Genomic DNA, 20,056 nt, shown 5'->3' on the forward strand with positions numbered 1-20,056 from the left:
AGTTCTGCTCCGCCCTCGTAGACCGGGTTTTAGACTTCCAGAGCTGGACTACCCAGGGCTGGCCTCCCGCGCCCTTCAACCACAAATCCTCTAGGCGTGTGTTCGAAACGCACACCTGTATGGGAAGATGAAAGAGATGTATGCACCTGTGGGAACTTAGTACACATCAGTGAGTGGGACTAACACCCGTACACCAGGGTAGATTGCAAATTGCTTAAAGATTTAAGCAAAAAGAAACGATAAGTCAGGATAAAACTTGGGGAAACTTTTTCAGCCTTGGGGAAGAGAAAGCCTTTCTAAGTATGACACAGAATCCTGAAGACATCAGAGGCAAGACTTAGAAATTCAACCTTGTGGGAATCAAAACTTTCTGCAGAGCAAAACTAGCATTAAAAAAAAAAAAAAAACAGTGCCATCGAGTCGATTCCGAGTCATGGCGACCCTATAGGATAAGCAAAGTAGAAACACAAGCCCTAAACTGGGGGGTGGAGGATGACAAGCTTGTGACTCTTACCACAAACGGCTAATTTTAATAAAATTAAAAAATGAAGATCTTAATAATAAAGCAGTCCTACAAATCAATAGAAAAATACCAACACTCCAAAATAAATAAATAATTAAAGGTTACAGTTACAGAGTTCCGGAAAAGGATATGCAAATGTTAGACAGGAAGGTGTTCAGCCTCGCATCTTAAAACCAGTGCCATTGAGTAGATTCCGACTCAGAGTAACCCGCCCATCTTAGAAAAATGCAAATCACAACAAATTGAGGTGCCTTTTTATTACCTTACAAATCGATGGTAGACCAAAGAGTGATCACACTGTATAGGCCCACAGATGTTATAGTGGGGATGTGGTTAGGATGAACCTCATGGAAGCCTCTGACACATCTACCCAAACAACCCAATACTGGTAACACAAATACCAAAATAACCCAGGCTGTGTGAGCCCACACCCATGCATTCTCCCTGCGGATGCATTCACGGATTGTCTGACACAGCAACATCACTGCAGTGGGGAGGAAACACGCAAGTGCTGGCCGTTAGACAACTGGGCATTTGCGTCATGAGTTTCCATCCCATGAGATAAACACCATGATAGAACGTGGCTGCAAATGGGAAAAAACAGGAATCTCTTTAAGTCCTGATGGGCTGTGGGCTGCCATTTTTGTGGAAAACGAAAAACACGCTTTATATACATGCATCAAAGAATGTCTCTGTAGGACCCAGCAGGGTCACTGGCTGACTCTGGGGGACGGGGCTTTTCACACTCTACCTGTGGCACCTTTTGACCTTTGTACTATGTGAATGAACTCATTCTTCTGGCCAGGAAGGGAGGGGAGGCTGACAGGGCCAGCCCAAGGCAGGCCCAAGGCAGAGCAGGGTAGAGGGTAGAGGCCAAGGAGGAAGGAAGCCCAGGGTGCAAATTCTATAAGAACTCCTTTGTGCCCTCGGAATCTGGGCTGGGCCCTCCCCAGCTCTGCTAAATTTAAAGGGACAGGTCAATTTCAGAATTTTCCTGAGCTAGGTTAAAAAATATATATATATATATATATATATATTTTTTTTAGGCAGGATTTTAGCCCTTAGCTGCACCCACTGAGATCACTCAGGGAACAGGAGGCATGAGCAAAAGTCTAAGACCCTGCCCCTTCTCCTGGGTAGGCTCCAGAATCTCCAGCTGAGCCCTCCTCACTCCGAGGGCCCTTGATGAGTGTGGCACCCTGAGGAGTCATGAGTCCAGCTTGGTTCCTGTACCCCAAGTTCTCCGCCAGGTTTAGGCCTTTCTTACGGAGGAGGTCAGCAGACCCCGAATGCCTCATATTGGGGCTGGTGAACATGGAGTCATTTTTTTAAAGTAATAGAGCATTGGCATTAGCAATGGAAAACCAGATGCTGTTGAGTCAACCTTGACTCATGCATGGCACACTCAGGTGTGTCAGAGTAGAACTGCACTCCATGAGGTTTTCAATGGCTGATTTTTTGGAAGAAGATCATCAGGCCTTTCTTCTGAGGTACCTCTGGGTGGACCTGAACCTCCAACAATTCAATCCGTAACAGTGGGCCACACGGGTGTAACCCATTTCCAAATGAACTGGAGCCCCCTCAGCTCCACTGGCTCTACTCCGTCTTTGGGTGAGAGCCTGGAAGCATTGACTGCTGTACCCTCACTGCTGGAGCGGGCCCTGTTTCCAGATAGTCCACGTGCTTGACAGCTGACCGTAAGGAACATCACTATGTTTACTTTGGATAAAAGGTATAACAAAAGAAAAAAAAAATCCAATTTAACCAAATGTCCAGTGGGAGAGCTGCAGGGCTTGGGTTCCAGGGATGTTCCAGGGCTCCTGGTCCCAGGGCTGTTGGCAGGAAGCAGCGCTGCCCATTCTCCCTGCTGCCCCTCCCCCGGCCCACTTGCCTCCCTGCTTGCTCAAACCTTCCTTTCCCAAACGCTCCTCCTGGGGGCCCCTAGGAGTGTGCCTCTACCACTGGCCAGGGTGGCACTCTGGCCTCACCTCCCACTGCTCCCTAAACAAATATTCCCTCCAGCCAAAGGCAAGATGCTCATCCCTGAACGGTGGTGTAGGATTGTTCAAGACCCTCAGACACTCCTGGCTGTCTCTCCCTTCCCCTTCCCCACTTGTCCAAGTCAACGCCTCCTCTACCACCCACCTTCCCCCAGGTTGGAATAAACCCTTCCCTCTGTGCTATATGGCTGTCCTACTCCCCCCGCCCCAACTGCAGGTTTCCAAGAGCAGGGCTGGACCTCACCCTCTGTGATGGGAGGGAGGTGTCACTGTCCCTCTCTGGCCCTGGGCAGGCCCCATCTTGTCAGCATAAACTAGACTAGGGGTGCCCAAACATCCAGGTTTCATAAACAGGAATTAAAAAAAAAAGAAAAAAAAAGCCTGTTGCCATCGAGTCGATTCCAACTCACAGCGACCCTATAGGACAGAGTAGAACTGCCCCACAGAGTTTTCAAGGAGTGCCTGGTAGATTTGAACTGCCAACCTCTTGGTTAGCAACCATAGTACTTAACCGCTATGCCACCAGGGTTTCCATAGATAGGAATAGTCTCCCCAAAAGTTTTGATACCTACACAGGGTTTCTGAATCTTTTTGAATTTTTTGGGAAACAAACGAACAAACAAACTAAAGCCCAACTATCATGTATTATCAGTATTTTATAAAATCAGAAAAACCAAACCCAATGCCGTCAAGTTGATTCTGACTCATAGCGACCTCATACAACAGAGTAGAACTGCTCCACAGGGTTTCCAAGGAGCGCCTGGTGAATTCTAACTGCCAACCTTTTGGTTAGCAGCCAAACTCTCAACTACTATGCCACCAAGGTTTCCATTATTTCATAAAGGAAAGGTCATTTTCCAACCAAAAAAGTTGGAAATTTGTACTCTTAGAATTATGCTTAAATAAAGGTTAGTGTTTTAGAAAGCTCACTATATGGTTCTTATTTATCCCCTTTTTGTCTGGACAAGTACGCTCTTCCTGTCTCAGGCACTGGATACTAAAGATGAAGGCATGAGGCAGTGACCCCAGGGCTTCTGGCTTTAAATGGATGTGGAAGGAGGTCCAGTTGCATTGGAGCATAGTGACAAGGGCAGGGCCCAGTCACAGTCTTAATGGCAGAAAAGATATACTGGCAGAGGGTGACAGGGGTAGGGGACAGTTATCAGGACAGGAGTCTTCTCCCTTGCTTGTCTGTTACCTCCAACAGTGAGAAACCTGCCTCCCACCATTCACCATCCATTTATTTATTTATTCAGTCCCAGTGTACATGCACAGTGACTTCAGAATTGTTAACCCGTACGTACCCCTGTGGGAAACAACTTTACCAACCAGAGTACAGTGCTTGTGTGCCATTCCTTTTGTCTTTAATCTTATAATCTCCACTCATGCTCAAAGCTACACGAAAACCAACCTAACCCAGTGCCGTCGAGTGGATTCTGACTCACAGCGACCCTATAGCTACACAGGTAGCACCTTTTTCCCAGCCCCTTCAGTGAGGGTATGCCATGTGTTTGTAATACAATTAGAGTCTTTTCTCACAGGCTGCATTCCATCCTGGGGTCTCCTAATCTCCTAATAGATTTTTACATGTGCATACATTAAAGTTCACTCTTTACACTGTAAGGATCAATAAGTTTTGACAATGCACAGTATCACAGTAGTTTCATGCTCTGACAATCCCCTGTGCTTCACCTGTTTAACTCCTCCTCTCCAAGCTCCCAGCAATCACTGATCTGTTTATTGTCTCTGTAGTATGGTTTGCCTTTTCTAGAACGTCATATAAATAGAATCCCACGGTATGTAGACTTTTTAAACTGGGTTCTTTCACATGGCAATATGCATTCAGCAGTTTCTTATAAACTAAATATAGTCTTACCATGCAATCTACCAATTTTGTTCCTAGATATTTATCCAACTGTCTAGATTGAATTGTGTTCTCCAAAAATATGTGTCAACTTGGTTAGGCCGTGATTCCCGGTATTGTGTGGTTGTCCTCCATTTTGTGATTGTAATTTTTTGTTAAAGAGGATTGGAGTGTGATTGTAAGACCCTTGCTCAGGTCACATCCCTGATCTAATGTAAAGGGAGTTTCCCTGGGGTGTGGCCTACACCACCTTTTATCTTACAAGAGATAAAAGGAAAGGGAAGCAAGCAGAGAGGAGGGCACCTCATACCACCAAGAGAGTAGTCCCTGGAGCAGAGTGTGTCCTTTGGACCTGGGGTCTCCGTGCAGAGAAGCTCCTAGTCAGGGAAACATCTATGAGAAGGCCCACACAGAGAGAAAGCCTTCCCCTGGAGCTGACACCCTGAATTTGTACTTTTAGCCTACTTTACTGTGAGGAAATAAACTTCTCTTTGTTATAGCCATCCACTTATGGTATTTCTGTTATAGCAGCACTAGATATTTGGGTATTTTCTAGTTATCTTTCTGTTCTGGGTTCTTATTTAATTCTCTAGTGGACAGAGAGCATACCTTGTACTATTTCAATCATTTGAAACTTACTGAGATTTGCTTGTGTATTGCTGGGTTCTCTAGAGAAGCAAAACTAGTAAAGTGTATAAATATATTTATAAAATCAAAAAAACCAAACCCATTGCCATCAGGTCAATTCTGACTCATAGCGACCCTATACGATAGAGTAGAACTGCCCATAGGGTTTCCAAGGAGCAGCTGGTGGATTCGAACTGCCAACCTTTTGGTTAGCAGCCCAGCTCTTAATCACTGCACCACTGGGGCCCCTATCTTCTGTTTTGAATTCAAATTTAATTCCGCAGTGGACAGAGAACATACATTATATGATTTCAGTCATTTGAAATTTGTTGAGATTTGATTATACATTACCTTTGGCTAGGTTCTCTAGAGAAGCAAAACCAGTAAAGTATAGAGAGATTTATATCAAGGAAATGGCTCATGAGGTTGTAGAGGCTAGAGTGTTCCAAGTCCATGGGTCAGGCTGGAGGCTTCTCCTGATTCATGTAGCCGCAGGGGCTGGTAAACCCAAGATCAGCAAATCAGACAGCAGGGTTACAGCTCACAGGCTGCGATGATGACCAGCGAATCCAGAGACTGGCAGGCAAGATGGCCAGTAAGCTGCTAGCTCAAGTCCCAAGAACTGGAGGTCAGATGAACAGGAGTCAGCTGCAGGATCCAGAGCAAGCAAAAGCCTTTGAGTCTTGCCAGAAAGTCCACCTCTATTGGATGCAGGCCACACACCCAAGGAAACTCCCTTTCAACTGATTGGCTACTCACAGTAGATCCCATCATGGAGGTGATCACATTATACCAGGAGTCATCATGAAAGTGATTGTATCATTACACAACAGCCAAACTACATCATAACAGATGAATGGATAAAGAACATGTTGTGTAATCTCTAATCTACTTTCTGTTTCCATGCATTTGCCTGTCCTAGATATTTCATATAAGTGGAATCTCACAATATATGGTCTTTTGTGACTGGCTTCTTTCACTCAAAGAGCCTTGGAGGCACAGTGGTCAAGAACTTGGCACCTAACCAAAAGGTCGGCAGTTGGAATGCACCAGCTGCTCCTTTAAAATCCCATGGGGCAGTTCTACTCTGTCCTATAGGGTTGCTGTGAGTCAAAATGAACTCCGTGGCAACAGGCTCTTTCACTGAATATATTTTCAAAGTTTATCCACGTCATAGCATGCATCAGAACTTTGTGTCTTTTTATGATGGAAAGATACTATATGTATATACCACATTTTGTTTATCCATTCATCTATCAATGGACACTTGGTTGTTTCCACCATTTGACTACCGTGAATAATGCTGCAATGAACGTTGAAGTATGTGATCATTAAGGTGTGTGTTAACCTGGCTGGGCCATGATTCTCAGTGGTTTGGCAGTTATGATGTAGTTATTGCTTAATGGGTAGAGTTTCTGTTTGGGGTGATAAAAAAATTTGGAAATAGTGGTGATGGTTACACAACATGGCCAATGTGATTAATGCCCCTGAATCCTACACTTAAGAATGGCTAAAATGGCAAATTCTACCTTATGTGTATTTTACCACAACACATTAAATAACAAGATTTAACATTAGCAGGCCGGGCCCTTCTTCCATAAAAAATATTTAAAATGACATTTTTTGACTGCCTGGGTATAAAGACCCACATAACCCAGGCTAGATTCCTTATTAGTATGTTCATTTATTCTGGTTTTAACAGAAATCAATATTAAACATTTGCAGGGGCCCAGGGAGTGCCAGGGGCCATGAGGTGGAGTGGGGCGGGGGTCCAGTGTCCGGGATTGGATTCAAAGAGGGGCCGGGTTGGTTCAGGATCCCGGAGTCTGGGATCGATTGAATGGGGTTCAGGGTGGTGTCTGGAGGCCTTGAGGTCGGGATCCCCGATCTGGGATCCAGGATCCCGGGGTTGGGGTCCTGGGCTGGCCGGCGCCGATGAGCGGGACGCAAACCCTGCGCCCTGCCACCAGCCTCTCTGTCCAGGTCTGGGCCGGATCCACCGCGCAGGGGAGCAGCTCGTGGGCCGGGGTCATGCGGTCTTTTTTGGGGTGCGCCGCGCTGCGGCGGCTGTTGTGCGGCTCGTGGGCCCTGGGCCCGAGCCCCGTGTGCCACAGCTCAGTTAAGTAGGCACCCCAGGCTGTAGAGGGGCGGCTGGCACTCGGCCTTTGTGCTCTTGTGGCCGGGCGGGCAGACGCTAGGCCGTGACCCCCGCCGCAGGCTAGGACTCCGCACCCGCCCCCACTCTCTCCTCCCTGCTCCCGCCTCTTTTCCCTCGGCCTATCCTCCCTGGCTACCAAGTGCCCTGAGCAGAAGGAAGCCGGAGGCCAGACAGCCACAGTGGACAGTGAAGGTGTCGCTCCCAAGGGTCATCCTCAGCAGAGGAACACTCCCAACACCCCTCTGTCCTCTTTCCTCAGGCAGAGTTAGGCCAGGGTGGTACACCAGGCTCCAGGGCTGGTGTGGTCCGACCTAGGGCCTCCTCTGTAGCAGGCCACCAGCTCAAGTGTCCACCTCAGGGGCTTCGTGGGGGCCTGTGTCAGCCTGGGCCCAGATGGAAGCCTCTCTGGGGAAGGGTGGTGCAGCCCTTCTCCCCGACCTGGTCCCATCTGCTCGGGGCAAGGTTGTGCAGCCCCTCCCCCGTGCCATTCCTGGTCTGGAAGAGCCCCAGGCCTGTAAGCCACAGCAGCTCCTTCCTTCACTCAGGAACCCTGAGTGTGGATATTGGGTCCCCCTTGGTGTGCTTGTCTCTCTGTCGACCCTAAAGGATAGGAGTCAGAGTGAGGCCAGGGATCCTGCTTCTTTGCATTTTGGCCTCCTTTCTTTACAAGATTCCTTCCCCAGGGATGCTAGGGCCCCCAGCGGGCTGGAAGCCCTGGGACTCACTGCCCTGGGTGTCCCCCACTTGGGCACTCCTACCTCTGAGCTGTTGTGGTAAAGGCAGAAACACTGAGGCCTGGGTTGTGGGGGGCGGACAGGGGACCAAGGCCACACAGCTGTGACCCCCCTTTCTAAAGGACGGCCCTCCCGGACCTAGGAGTAGACCCTGGTGGCAGTAAAGCCAGATGGGGTGCAACGGAGGCTGGTGGGGGACGTGACCCAGTGCTTTGAGAGGCGTGGCTTCAAGCTGATTAGGATGAAGATGCTGCAGGTACCAGAGGCCTCCTGGGGGGCCAGGGGCAGGGGGGGCTGGCGGGCCTCCAGAGGCACCTCTCACCCCCTCACTCACCCTTCCCCCTCCTGTATTACCCAGGTGCGGGAGAGTGTCCTTGCTGAACATTACCATGACCTTCAGAGGAAGCCCTTCTACCCAGCCCTCATCAGCTACAAGAGTTCTGGCCCCATGGTGGCCATGGTGAGCGGGCCCTGAGGGTCATCTAGATGTGTCCTATGTCATCCCCCAAGCCTGGGTCCAGCCCATGGTGCATCCGCTTCTCCCTAACTCCTTGATCTCGGTGTTGCAGGTCTGGGAAGGCCACAACGTGGTCCACACCTCAAGGGCCATGATCGAAGACACAGATGCGGCTGAAGCCGCCCCAGGGACCATCAGGGGAGACTTCGGCATCCATATCAGCAGGTACGGGCCTAACACTCACTGCTTGGACACAGCAGCGGAGGGGTGAGGAGGGGTGACAGTCTGCCCTGTCGAGGGGCCTGGGTGCCGGTCGAGGGGCCTGGGGTGAGTGGGAGAGCAGAAGGGGCCTGGCATCTTGCTGGGCCACCGGTAAAGCCAGTGCTTGTAGGGTTTTCAATGGCAGATATTTCAGAAGTAGATTGCCAGGCCTTTCTTCTGAGGCATTTCGGGGTGGGCTCAAACATACAACCTTTCGATTAGCAGCTGAGCCGGCACTTAAACATTTACACAACGCAGGGACTCCTTTGTTGTTCCTGCTGTTGAGTGTGTTGGCCCTGACCCACAGTGACCTTATATATAACAGAATGAAACAGCCGGGTCCTGTGCCATCTTTGTGGTCCATCTCATTGAGGGTTTCTCTCATTTTTGCTGATCCTCTGCTTTACAGAGGTGGGAAATCCTAACGTCTGCCATGCAGTTCCTTCAAAGCTCTTCACAGGCACAGGAGACAAGGGGGGGTACCTCTGTGTTGCACCTGTACCCTGCCACCGCTGTTGCCTGATTCTATCTTCCCAGCCACTCTGAGGAACTGGTATGGGTCAGTAGGTGGGAAAATGAGTCTCTGAGAAGCTGGGTGTGTGGCTGGGCCCAAGAGGTAATGGTAAGAGGCTGGAACCTAGTTTTCCAACTCTTGGCTCCTGAGATAGGTGCTGGCTGTCATTATTCCCTTCCTTTCTGTACACTCAGCTTGCTTCCCTGGACTGCCACAGGAACTCTGGGGAACACCCCGAAGCCTTACCTTTGCACTCTGTCCCTGACCCAGGAACATCATCTACACCAGCGACTCTGTGGAGAGGGCTCAGAGGGAGATCGGGCTGTGGTTCCAGAGCAGTGAGCTGGTGGACTGGCTGGACCGGGGCCCCCACAGCAGTATCCTCCCAGCCTGAGGGCTCCAGCTGCTTTTGTCCCCCCCTGTATGGACAGGACCAACTACCTCTGTCAACAAGACTCAGCCCACACCCACGCTCTCTGCCCACCTTTCCAAACCACCTCCCTGGCAACCTTCTGCCCCAGATGGGTCGAGGTGTTTGAGCCATCAACTTTATGTGCCTTTTTGTGTACTAATCCAGCACCAGATTAGACCAAATCCTTTCTGTACCAAAGTGCTGGACAACTTTTGGAGTATTTTCAAGAGGGTAGTATGACCTATACTCCCTCAAGGGAGACATCAAAATTCAATGTGCGCTGTGTATGTGTGGTTGATTTGCTTATGGCAGACAGTTGTGAACACCTTGAGGGCAAAAATGAAACTTACTGTCTCCCGTTCCCAGTAGGGGATCATAACTTTGTTGAGTGCATGAGCCAGGCAGGGGTCCAGAGACCTCCAGTTTGAAATGGGGGGAGCAGTTCTGGTCCCCATCTGGCCTGGCTATGTGGGAAGGGAGGCTACAGAGGGAGAGGGGCAGGTGGGGGTGTGGCCGCTTGGAGCTGGAACCACCTCCAGGGCAGAAGTCCGTAACTGGTCCCCCTCCTGAGGCTGGCTGGAACAGCTGGGCGTCCTTTTCCAGTTAACACCCCACGCCTCACCCCTGGGTCCTGAAGCTACCTGGTCACCTGTCACAGGTTGTGGACACGTTATACCTGGTGAGGTCACTTAATCTAGCCTTTGGTGTCATGGTGATGGGTGTCCAAGCATTGACCGCTGCCTAATCCACCATAGGAGGGGAGAGATGAAGGGCCGTGACCTTTATGACCATAAGGAGGGCCACTGTGGGAGGTGGCACTGGGCAGGTGCCTTTTGGGTCTGGCAACGCGTGGGAAAGGCGTTCGTTTTTCTGTTTCCTCGGGCTCTAGGTTTTCCCCCACCCACCATATTTACGCAACAGACCCACCACATTTATGCTTTTCTGCCCTCTTTAACTCGGTGGATTGCTGCGCGCCCCCAGCCAGGCGTTTTAAGGCACAGATCTGCCCGCGGCGGCCGCCCTTAAACCGGAAGCCGAGTGTCCGCTGTGCCCGGCCGACAAATCCTCCTGAAAAGGACGCCGTGCAGGTGCATGTCGTCCGGCCACCTCTGCACCGACGCGGAAGAAACGGCCTGCCACGACGCAATACGCCTGCGCTCATAACCCGCCTCCAGTCCCAGAAGGCAGCGCGGCCGCGATGCGGGGGTGGGGGGGGTGTGCGTACCGGGGAAGACCGTAGGAGCAGGGACGTGTTGGGCGTGGCGGACGCGTTCGGCCTGGAGTGCGTAGAGGGGCGGAGCATTTGAGGCGAGGCTTAGCGGAAGGGGAGAGGAGGGGCGTGCGGGGAAAGCCGAGCGCGGATCCCGGTGGACGCCACCTGTCAGTGCTGCAGAAGCTGGTGAACCGACCCCAGCCGGGTCCTCGCTGTCCCCGCCGCCTGCATCGAGGGCATGGCCAGCCGCCGCCCGACATCGATGAGGACGATTGTCTTCTCGAGTACTGTCACCTCTTCTCAGGTGGGCGCCACGTGGGGGCAGGGGCTAGTGCGCCCTGGGCCCAGTACCGGGAGAGGTGTTGCGGTGATGCGGTTAACTCGGGGTGAGGGTCTTGCACCGGGCGAACAGCCCAGGGCAAGGGGCAAAGGGCTGAGCAACTGTGGTTCAGCTGAGCATCAGTCCAGGAGGCCTGATGACCTTTTGCACGGTTGAGAGCAGTCTGTTAGTCCCGGGTGCTCCGTGCCCGTAGCGGTAGAGCTGGCTTTGAGCCGCAGGGTTGGGGACCCCGGGGGTGAGGGCTGTGTGAGAGGTGGGTGGCAGAAGGGATCCAGAGACCCAGAACGCCTAGCAGAGCCAGGCTTTAGAAAGCAGCGTTTTATTTTCTCATAAAAATAATGTACCTTTCTTGTCAGCAGTTCAAAGTGCCCAGTACGCTGGGTCAGAGTCCTCCAGGGGCACCTGCCTGCCCTCCTCCCCCAGGTAATGAGGACCTCTGTATAGAGCCCCGTTTTTGTTCCTTTTAGGGACAAAGTGGCCTTTATCATTGGCGGGGGCTCCGAGATTGGCTTCCTTATTGCTCAGGTCTTTATGCGGTGAGCACTGCCCTGCCCACCCCCACCCTGGCCCCTTTTTTGGCTCCGCCCCATCCTGGGGTCCCTGGGCAGTATGTTGGTGTGTGGTGGGATCACCCCATTGTTGCCCCCCACCTAGAGACAGGGTCACAGTGCCCCTGAGAGAGTCTGGTGGAGGTCAAGTGCTGAGCAGGCCCACGGTGGGGGAGCAGGACTCCGGTCTTCTACACGTTAGTCCAGGCTGTGTGGCTTTAGTCTCGGCACTCATTTTTGCACAAAGAGGGGAGGGGTGGGCATTTTGGGGCTGCCTCAGAGTGGGAGGTTGCTGCTCCCTGTGAGCTCTTCCCAACTTGTGGAGAGCTGGTCTTGTGTATGCCCCTTGACGGCCCTTGGAGAGACCTTGGCAAGCATCAAACCAGAAAAGGATTCTTGCGCAATTAGGCATGGGCAGCCCTGGGCCCAGCAGATCCAGGTGCCTCTGCTGCGGGGCTCCCAGGGCCTCAGGCCCAGGGTGGCACCTTGCCATCCCCATTTGGGGAGTTGGGATGAACTGGGGAGATGCCCAAGGCTTGGCTGGGGTGGGGGAGAGCGAGCCTGCTGATACCCTGGGGACCCCACCCCAGTGTCCCCTAAGCCCCCACTTTTCATACTAGAGAGGTGAGTCCTATGGGAAAGAGGCCTTGGGGCTGACCCAACCCAGGAACTCGCCTTACAAGCTGGTGGCTTTCTTGAGCAGCATGACCAGTGTCCTCAGCTCTTTCAAGGGTTAGACTGGATCTTGTAGATTTCAGGGAACCTGTTTAGCAGGGGAAACCCTGGTGGCATAGTGAGTGGTTGAGAGCTACAGCTGCTAACCAAAAGGTTGGCAGTTCAAATCGGCCAGGCGCTCCTTGGGAAACTCTATGGGGCAGTTCTACTCTGCCCTATAGGATCACTCTGAGTTGGAGTCGACTCAACGGCACTGGGTTTGGTTTACTGGGTTTGTGTAACAGGTGGCAGTGCTATGATTACTGTGAGGCTGAGTCCTTCAGAGGTAGGGGGCCAGGGCATGTGGGGCCAAGCAGGGGTGACCAGCAGGCCCATGCTGCTTCACTGCCGGGGGCGTTTGGGGTACGCCTGCATCCCTGGGTGGTCTGGGAACCCCCTGGGTGACAGCACCCACCACAGTTGATCAGCCCTTTGCCCCTTGCCCTGGGCTGGTGGAGCAGCCTGAGAAACCTTTCCAGGAGGGTGCTCCACTTCAAACAATGGGCAGGCTGTCCTCAGTGTGTCCTGCATGCCTGGCCGCTCTCACATCTGCCCCCTGGTTTCATAGGCATAGCTGCCACATGGTCATCGCCAGCAGGAGCCTGCCGAGAGTGTCAACGGTGAGGGCACCTCCTCGGACCAGAGCCTGGTCTGGAGAGTCCTGAGGCCTAGAGGTGGCTTCAGTGGACATGGCTTCCCAGCACCCTTGGTCCCTAGGGGCCCTGTGTTGTTGGTGGAGTAGCTCCTAGAGATCTCTGAACTGGGGGGTTAGGTGGTGGCCCACGTGTCCCACCCACTGGGGGGGGTAGCTGCTTGCGGGCTGTCTGAGCAGGGTTGGGGAGTCAGCTGCATCTGCTGTGACTGGTGCAAAAGGCTTGGAAGGGACTTGGGGACAGGGCAGGTGGGGAGACAATGTGGAGTGATGCAGAAATGTCGGCCGGGATCGTAGGCCTGGGGCAGCAGCCTACAGACTGCACCTCCCCAGAGTGTGGTCCAGCAGCAAAGTTGGCTTCCCAGCAGAACAAGGGCTCATTGCCTGGAGTAAGGCCCACAGCGACGTTCCTCGGGCCTAAGCACTGCCCACTGCCCACATCTCCCTTGCTATTCGGTTTCTAGGCTTCCAAGAAGCTGGTTGCAGCCAAGGGCCAGTGGTGCCTCCCTCTCTCTCTGGATGTCCAAGATCCCCCAACCATCATAGTCGCAGTGGATGAGGTGCTGAGGGAGTTTGGGAAAATGGACATTCTCGTTAATGGTGAGTTCATGAGCGCGGGACTTCTGACTGGTAGGCAATCCCAGGCCTCCCCTTCGCAGGCCCTGGGACAGGGGTCCCCGTGGTGGAACCTTGCTGGAGCCCAGGGGTCTGAGGCCAAGACCCAGCTCTGTCCCCATGGCGAATGTGGCTGGAGTGGCCGTTCACAGAGTCACAGACACCTCAGGTCCTAAAGCTCCCTTTGAAAAAATGATAATAATAAAAAAAATCCAAACCTGTTTCCATTCAGTCGATTGGGACTCATAGCAACCCTATAGGACAGAGTAGAACTGCCCCACAGGTTTTTCAAGAAGCGGCTGGTGGATTTAAACTGCCAACCTTTTGGTTAGCAGCTGTAGCTCTTAACTACTGCACCACCAGAGCTCCAGTGATAATTAATAGGCTTTATTGTCTTAGTAGGAGCCCTGGTAGTGCAATGGTTAAGTGGTGGGTTGCTAACTAAAAAGTCAGCAGTTCAACCCCACCAGCCACTACACATGAAAAAGATGCGGCAGTCTGCTTCTGTGAAGATTACAGCTTTGGAAACTATGGAGCAGTCTACTCTGTCCCATAGAATTGCTATGATTTGGCATCAACTCTACAGTGGTGGGTTCGTTTTTTGGGATCATACAATACTTACCTTTTTGTGTCTGACTTATTTCACTCAGCATGATATTTTCAGGTTCACCTCTGTCGTAGGGTGTCTAGTCCATAGTTTGTTAAGGTTCACTCTTGGCTGAAATTATCCTTTGAAAACATCCTGTCTTGCTTCTGTCATTCTGGAGTTTGCCCAAACTCTCTTGGGGTACATGAGGGTCCGCCCCATCACTGACCCAGTGCCTTCCCCAGGGCCACTCCCCACATTCTGCCCCCCCTTTCCGGGTCAGCGTCGCCAGCTGTCCCCTCTTGCCCTGTAGGTGCGGCTGGAAACTTCCCGTGCCCTGCCAGCACCCTGTCCTTCAACGCCTTCAAGACCGTGCTGGACATCGACGCTGCTGGCATCTTCAACGTGTCCCATGTGCTCTATGAAAAGTTCTTCCAGGTGGGTGTCCCGCAGGCCACGGCCCCCTCCTCAGGCCACCCACTCACTGACCCCCTCCCCTGTGTTGCGGGATCACGGAGGGGTGATCGTGAACATCACTGCGACCCTGGGCAGCTGGGGGCAGGTGCTCCTCATACATGCAGGCGCTGCCAAGGCTGCCATGGGTATGGCCATTCCTACCATCCTGGGACCATGGTTTCAGGGTAGAACTGGGCCCCCATGTACATCCTGGCTCCCCAAAAGGCAGAATGGCTCTGTAGACGCCCCTTACACTGGCTGTGTTCCCATGCAGATGCCATGATGTGCCACCTGGCTGTGGAGTGGGGACACGGGAACATCCGTGTCAACATTTTGGCCCCCGGCCTTATCAGTGGCACCAAGGGCTTCCAGCAGCTGGGTAAGCTTTCAGGGAGCCCAGACCCTCAGCGGGGCTCCCCTCCCACGGTCTGGTGATGAGTGTTGGTCTAAGGGACAGTCCTCAGCTGGACTTGGGGCAACTGCTCCGGCAGGTGGGTAGTGACATGGCCCATGGACTCTTCTAGAACCTCGGCAGCGTGTGGACCGAAAGGCCCCATTGTTACTCTTGACTTGGCTTGTTCCTGCTCTGCCAGGCCCCAGTGATGTTAGCAGATGCCCCTCCATTAGGGAAAAAGCTGGCCAGGGGAAGAGGGCCACGGGGTCCTGGGGCTCACAGAAGAGGGCGGGTGGGCACGTTCTTGCCTGTGCCCTGGGCCTGCTGCCCTCCAGGTGGCCCCCAGGCCAGCAGGATCCTACACTTCCTCAGGAGCCCCCTGCAGAGGGCAGGGAACAAGATGATTGCCCATAGTGCGCTTTTCCTGGCCAGCCCTGCAGCATCCTTCGTGACAGGAGCTGTGCTGGTTGCCAATGGTGGCATGTGGCTGACCTCCCCCAACAACACGGAGATTCTGGTGGGGTTTCCATTCTTCCCCACAAAGCTCTAGGTGACTTATTTCTCCCGCCTTCTGGGGTCCCCTGTCTTTGGCCTTCCTGTGCCCCCCGTGGTAGCCTTCTCTGACTGTCCACATGGCTGGTGCTGGGCACAAATACAGTCTTATCACTGGGCATGTTTCTGGTTTTGTTCTCAGGTAATCTCGAGTTTCTACCACCCCAGGGATCAGGCAGTATATGGGATGCCGCCAGAAGGGTCTTCTTGGGCAGGTGGGTGGCATGGGAGGGGCCCAACCTGCCAGAGTGGACACCACAGACCTCAGGGCCCATTGGAGCCTTTGTGGTGAGGAGACAGCATGCTCACCTACAGCAGCTGCAGAATCCCTCTGGAGCCCCGGCAGTGACCCTCTGGGAGGTCTCTGCCCTGCCCTCCTCCCATTCTAGTGTGGCTTGTCTGAACTCAGCCTACACAGGTGCATGGGGCCCCCAGGCTGTCCTGTAACCTTGGCCCCTGCCAGCATTTCCACTGGGAAGCAGCCGAGGGTCACCCTCCTCACCTGCTCTGAATTCCTGGCGTGCTGCCTCCCACAGCTCCACCCCTAATACCCCAGCTGGTGCAGAGCAAAGCTGCGAGTGTGCAGTCCAGAAGTACAGAGTCAGACAACCACAGCTAGCATCTGGAGCAGGGACTGGCCCCTTCCTTGGGACCTTGCTGTCCCAGTCTCCCTCCCTGCACACCTCTCCCCTTCCCAGCCTGGCTGCTGCCCGCTGACTGCCCACAGAGTGTCTGACTAGAGCCCGTGGGGTGGGGGGTGGGGTCACCATTTGAGAAAGAGGGGATGAGACCAAGTAGCTGGAGTGCCCTGCCCATTTCTCCCTGCAGCTGAAGCTGTCTCATTTGACCACCCTGCCCAGCTCCGGTGGCTCTGCCCTCATCCAATGTACGCTCATGGTGGCTCCCACCCTGTCCTGGATGGAGGAAAAGGGAGTCTGGCACGTTCTTGGTTTTACTTTCTTGCCCCTCTCATATTTGCAATCTCTAAAACTTCCTACAAAAACACCATAACTATTTCAAAAATATAGAAAATGCCAGGTTCTCTGAAAAGAAAGATAATTTTATAGTTGAGCCCTAGTCAGAATGTTATATGAAACTTTAGCTGTGGAAGATGATTTTTTAGGTCCTGCCATGAAGAGCCAGCTCTGAGTTCTCCCTTTGATGGGGGTGAGGCTGTTTCACTTCTGTTCCTTACAACTACGTAAAAACACCCGCCAGCATACCAGTGTTCACTGCAGCGCTGTTCACAACAGCCAAAAGGTGGAAACAACCTAAATGTCTATTAACGATGAATGGATAAACAAATGTGGTACATACATACAATAGAACAGTACCCAGTCATTAAGGGAAATGAAGCTGTGATTCATGCTACAGCGTGGACAACCTTGAAAACATGCTGAGGGAACAAAGCCAGACGAAAGGACAAATACTGTACGATCACACTAATATGAAATAGGCAACTGTATAGAGACCGAAGTTTATTAGTGGTGGCCAGGGGCAGGAGGGAGGGAGACGGGAGTCTTAGCTTAGGGGCTCTGAGTTTCTGTTAAGGGTGGTGGAATAATTTGGAAATGGGCATTGGTGATGGTTGCACAACATGATGAATGTAATCAGTGTCACTAAATTATACATGTAAAAAATGGTTGAATTGGCAAATGTTTTGTTATATATACACTTTTACTGCAATTAAAAAAAAAAGAGAAAAATGCTGGCCAGAGGGCTACAAACCACGGAAAGGCTACCATCTGGGGTGTGGCCTGCCAGCCCCCCCACCCCCCGTCCGCACCGCGCTGAGGGCACACACACACTTTACAAGCAAAGTGTGGCATACTCTACGGCCTGCTCTGGGACTCCTCTTCCACTAGGCGTAGTGGAATCAGGGGAGCCTTCCGGGAGGCCCTCCCCTGACCACAGTCCAAGGTCTCCCTCAGGGTCCTAGCCCTGCTGCCACCTGACTCTAGTCCTCTCTTTTGGGCACTGTCTCTACACTGGCGTCATGTTGATCTGTGTGGGGGCCCCTCGAGGCAGAGCTTTGTTTTGCTTTGAGCTGTGTCCCAGCACTTGGCACTCTGCCCAACTCGGAGGGCACTCAAAGCCATATGGTTGGGAGAACAAACAGACACACCCCCACTTACTGGATCCCTACCCTGTCATGAGCCGTGCAGGTTATTGCTTATGTGTTAAATGATATGCAAGGCTGCAGCAGCAACCAGAAAGCAAAGGAATCCTTTAAATGGCAAGAAATAAAGTGTTAATTTGGGGGAGCTTCTCTCTGACTTCTCCCATTCCCAAGGTAACTTGATAAAATGTGGCTATGGCTCCTGTGGTAGTTGCTTTGTCCTGTGTCACCCCTGAAAGGCCTGGAGGTCAGGGTTCCCAGCACTAATGCCCGTTTCCCAAATGCTTGACTCTTACTGTGTGGCTCCCTTGGGCACTGGGGTCATTCCCCATGTGTCCCTCTTGGACTTGTCCACCCCATCTCCCTTTTTCTTTCCCTTTCCTTCCTAGCCAGTATGCTGTGTACCTGTCAGGGCTGGGCCACTCCAGTGGGGACACAGGAGACCCAAGAGGCAAAGGACTCTGCCTAGCCGGCTCCTCTCTCCTGCGGACCACGGTGGTCTGGGCCCTTCTACAGACCTCCCTTTTCCTTGCTCCGTGCTAACTGGGGCCCTTCTATGAAATAACTAGTGCTTCCCACCTCTGCACACAGCGAAGCACTGCATTTCATATTTACCACTAGGCTCTAGTTAGCGTTCTGAGATTAGACTACACTGCCTTGTTAGATGGGTGCAGGCTTCCAGACTCTTGGTCATTTATTACTGATTATCTCTTGGGTGATCTCTTCGGTGACAAATTTAATTGGTACACACGATTCCACTAATTGACCTCTCAGAGAATAACTTTATCTCCAATTTGAGGGGAGCGTGCCCCATCACATCTGTATGCCAGAGCATCTCTATAAGATGGGACCCAGGAGGTATCTTAAAGAAGAAGAAATGATAAATATTTTGTCAAAAAATACAGAATTAACTTGTAACTCTTCCACCATCTCATGTAACCCAGACAGTTTCACCCAAAGGAAAGGGGAATGATGTGAACTAGATCAGCACCTCTTTGGGAAATGTAACCTGTGGCTAAAAAAGGAAGTTCTGAATCTTGTACAAACCTCAGTGCCTTCCCCAATCTGTGATTCTGGTCAAGGGGGAGGCAAGATTGGAGCCAGAATATAAACAACAAAGAGCCCTAGGTGTGGTGAGGACTTGTCCACTGTAGCTGCTTTGTCATCGCAGGAAGGTGTTAGTGATTTCAGAGAGAAATGTTAAAATCATCAAAACCTCAGGCTGAGTCAGGAGGATTAAACTGTTCTTACAAACTGATGTTCCATTTTAACTCTAAGAAAGGCACTTTACCAAATTTGAAGGTGAGGAAAAAAAATCTTTCCCTACTGAATAAAATCTCAGTAAACACGAGTGGGTAACTATAGTCACAAATGCTGGAGTATTATAGGGGAGAATGTGACCTAGACTTAAAATTGACTTTGTCTGTAAGCTGATTTGCTGAATACAAAATGTTAATCTAGTTTTCAAAATTGTAAATTAAAAATATTTGGCAGGCAGTTTTTTTTTATTAGCTTTATTGAAGTAGAAGGTCCCTGAGTGGCACAAATGGTTTGTGCTAAATTACTAACCTAAAGGTTGGCGGTTCAAACCCACCCAGTGGGACCACGGAAGAAAGGCCTGGCAATCTGCTTCCATAAAGATTATAGCCAAGAAAACCCTGTGGAGCAGTTCCACTCTGTAACACACGGGGTCGCCATGAATCGGGATTGATGGCAATGGGTTTGGGTTTTATTAAAGTATAATTAACATACAATAAACTGCATGTATGTGAAGTGGTTAGTTTGATGAGTTTTGACATGCCTACACCTGTGAACCCATCACCACAATCAAGATAATGAACGTACATATCACCAGCAAATCCTTCCTCCTGCCCCTTTGTAACCCCTCCCTCCCACCCCACCCCTCTATTGCCAAGCAACTATTGATCTGCTGTCACCATAGGTGAGTTTGCATTTCCTAGAATTTTAAATAAATGGAATCATACAGTATGCACTCTTTTTTGCCTAGCTGCTTCTACTGAGCGTTATTTTGAGATTCATACATGTTGTGTATATCAGTAGCTCATACCTTTTTATTGCTGAGTGGTATTCCATGGTATGGATGTACCACAGTTTATCCATTTACCTGTTGATGAGTATTTGGGTTGTTCTTAGGTTTCGGCTATTAAAAATATAGCTGGTATGAGGATTTATGTACAAATCTTTGTAGGGCTGGTATGGTTGGATCATATGGAAGTTGTGTATTTAACTTTTGAAGAAACTCCCAGAATGTTTTCCAAAGTGGTGCCATTTTATATCCCTATCAGCAGTGTATGAA

The 20,056-nt window shown here is 51.5% G+C and overlaps 2 protein-coding genes across 2 annotated transcripts; both read left to right on the forward strand.

Annotated features, from left to right (window-relative positions):
- Positions 1–8,132: 8,132 nt before the first annotated feature.
- Positions 8,133–9,549, forward strand: NME4 (NME/NM23 nucleoside diphosphate kinase 4). Its single transcript, XM_049904704.1, has 4 exons — positions 8,133–8,171; positions 8,274–8,366; positions 8,476–8,588; positions 9,409–9,549. The coding sequence occupies exons 1-4, from the start codon at positions 8,148–8,150 to the stop codon at positions 9,530–9,532; spliced, it is 354 nt and encodes a 117-aa protein (XP_049760661.1). The 5' UTR covers positions 8,133–8,147; the 3' UTR covers positions 9,533–9,549.
- A 766-nt stretch (positions 9,550–10,315) lies between these two features.
- Positions 10,316–19,653, forward strand: DECR2 (2,4-dienoyl-CoA reductase 2). Its single transcript, XM_049904990.1, has 10 exons — positions 10,316–10,376; positions 10,532–10,734; positions 10,791–11,064; positions 11,549–11,639; positions 12,934–12,985; positions 13,482–13,617; positions 14,532–14,653; positions 14,724–14,820; positions 14,949–15,053; positions 15,404–19,653. The coding sequence occupies exons 1-10, from the start codon at positions 10,316–10,318 to the stop codon at positions 15,616–15,618; spliced, it is 1,356 nt and encodes a 451-aa protein (XP_049760947.1). The 3' UTR covers positions 15,619–19,653.
- Positions 19,654–20,056: the final 403 nt, after the last annotated feature.

The sequence above is a fragment of the Elephas maximus genome, chromosome 12 (genome assembly GCF_024166365.1).
Source record: "Elephas maximus indicus isolate mEleMax1 chromosome 12, mEleMax1 primary haplotype, whole genome shotgun sequence".
Taxonomy (NCBI): domain Eukaryota; kingdom Metazoa; phylum Chordata; class Mammalia; order Proboscidea; family Elephantidae; genus Elephas; species Elephas maximus.

Coding starts and splice junctions, on each gene's coding strand:
- DECR2 (XM_049904990.1), top strand. CDS start 10,316: ATGAAGGGCCGTGACCTTTATGACCATAAGGAGGGCCACTGTGGGAGG. Junction 10,377..10,531: donor TGGGAGGTGGCACTGGGCAG/GTGCCTTTTGGG, acceptor GCGCGCCCCCAG/CCAGGCGTTTTAAGGCACAG. Junction 15,054..15,403: donor CAAGGGCTTCCAGCAGCTGG/GTAAGCTTTCAG, acceptor GCTGCCCTCCAG/GTGGCCCCCAGGCCAGCAGG.
- NME4 (XM_049904704.1), top strand. CDS start 8,148: ATGAAGATGCTGCAGGTACCAGAG. Junction 8,172..8,273: donor AGATGCTGCAGGTACCAGAG/GCCTCCTGGGGG, acceptor CAGGTGCGGGAG/AGTGTCCTTGCTGAACATTA. Junction 8,367..8,475: donor CTGGCCCCATGGTGGCCATG/GTGAGCGGGCCC, acceptor TCGGTGTTGCAG/GTCTGGGAAGGCCACAACGT.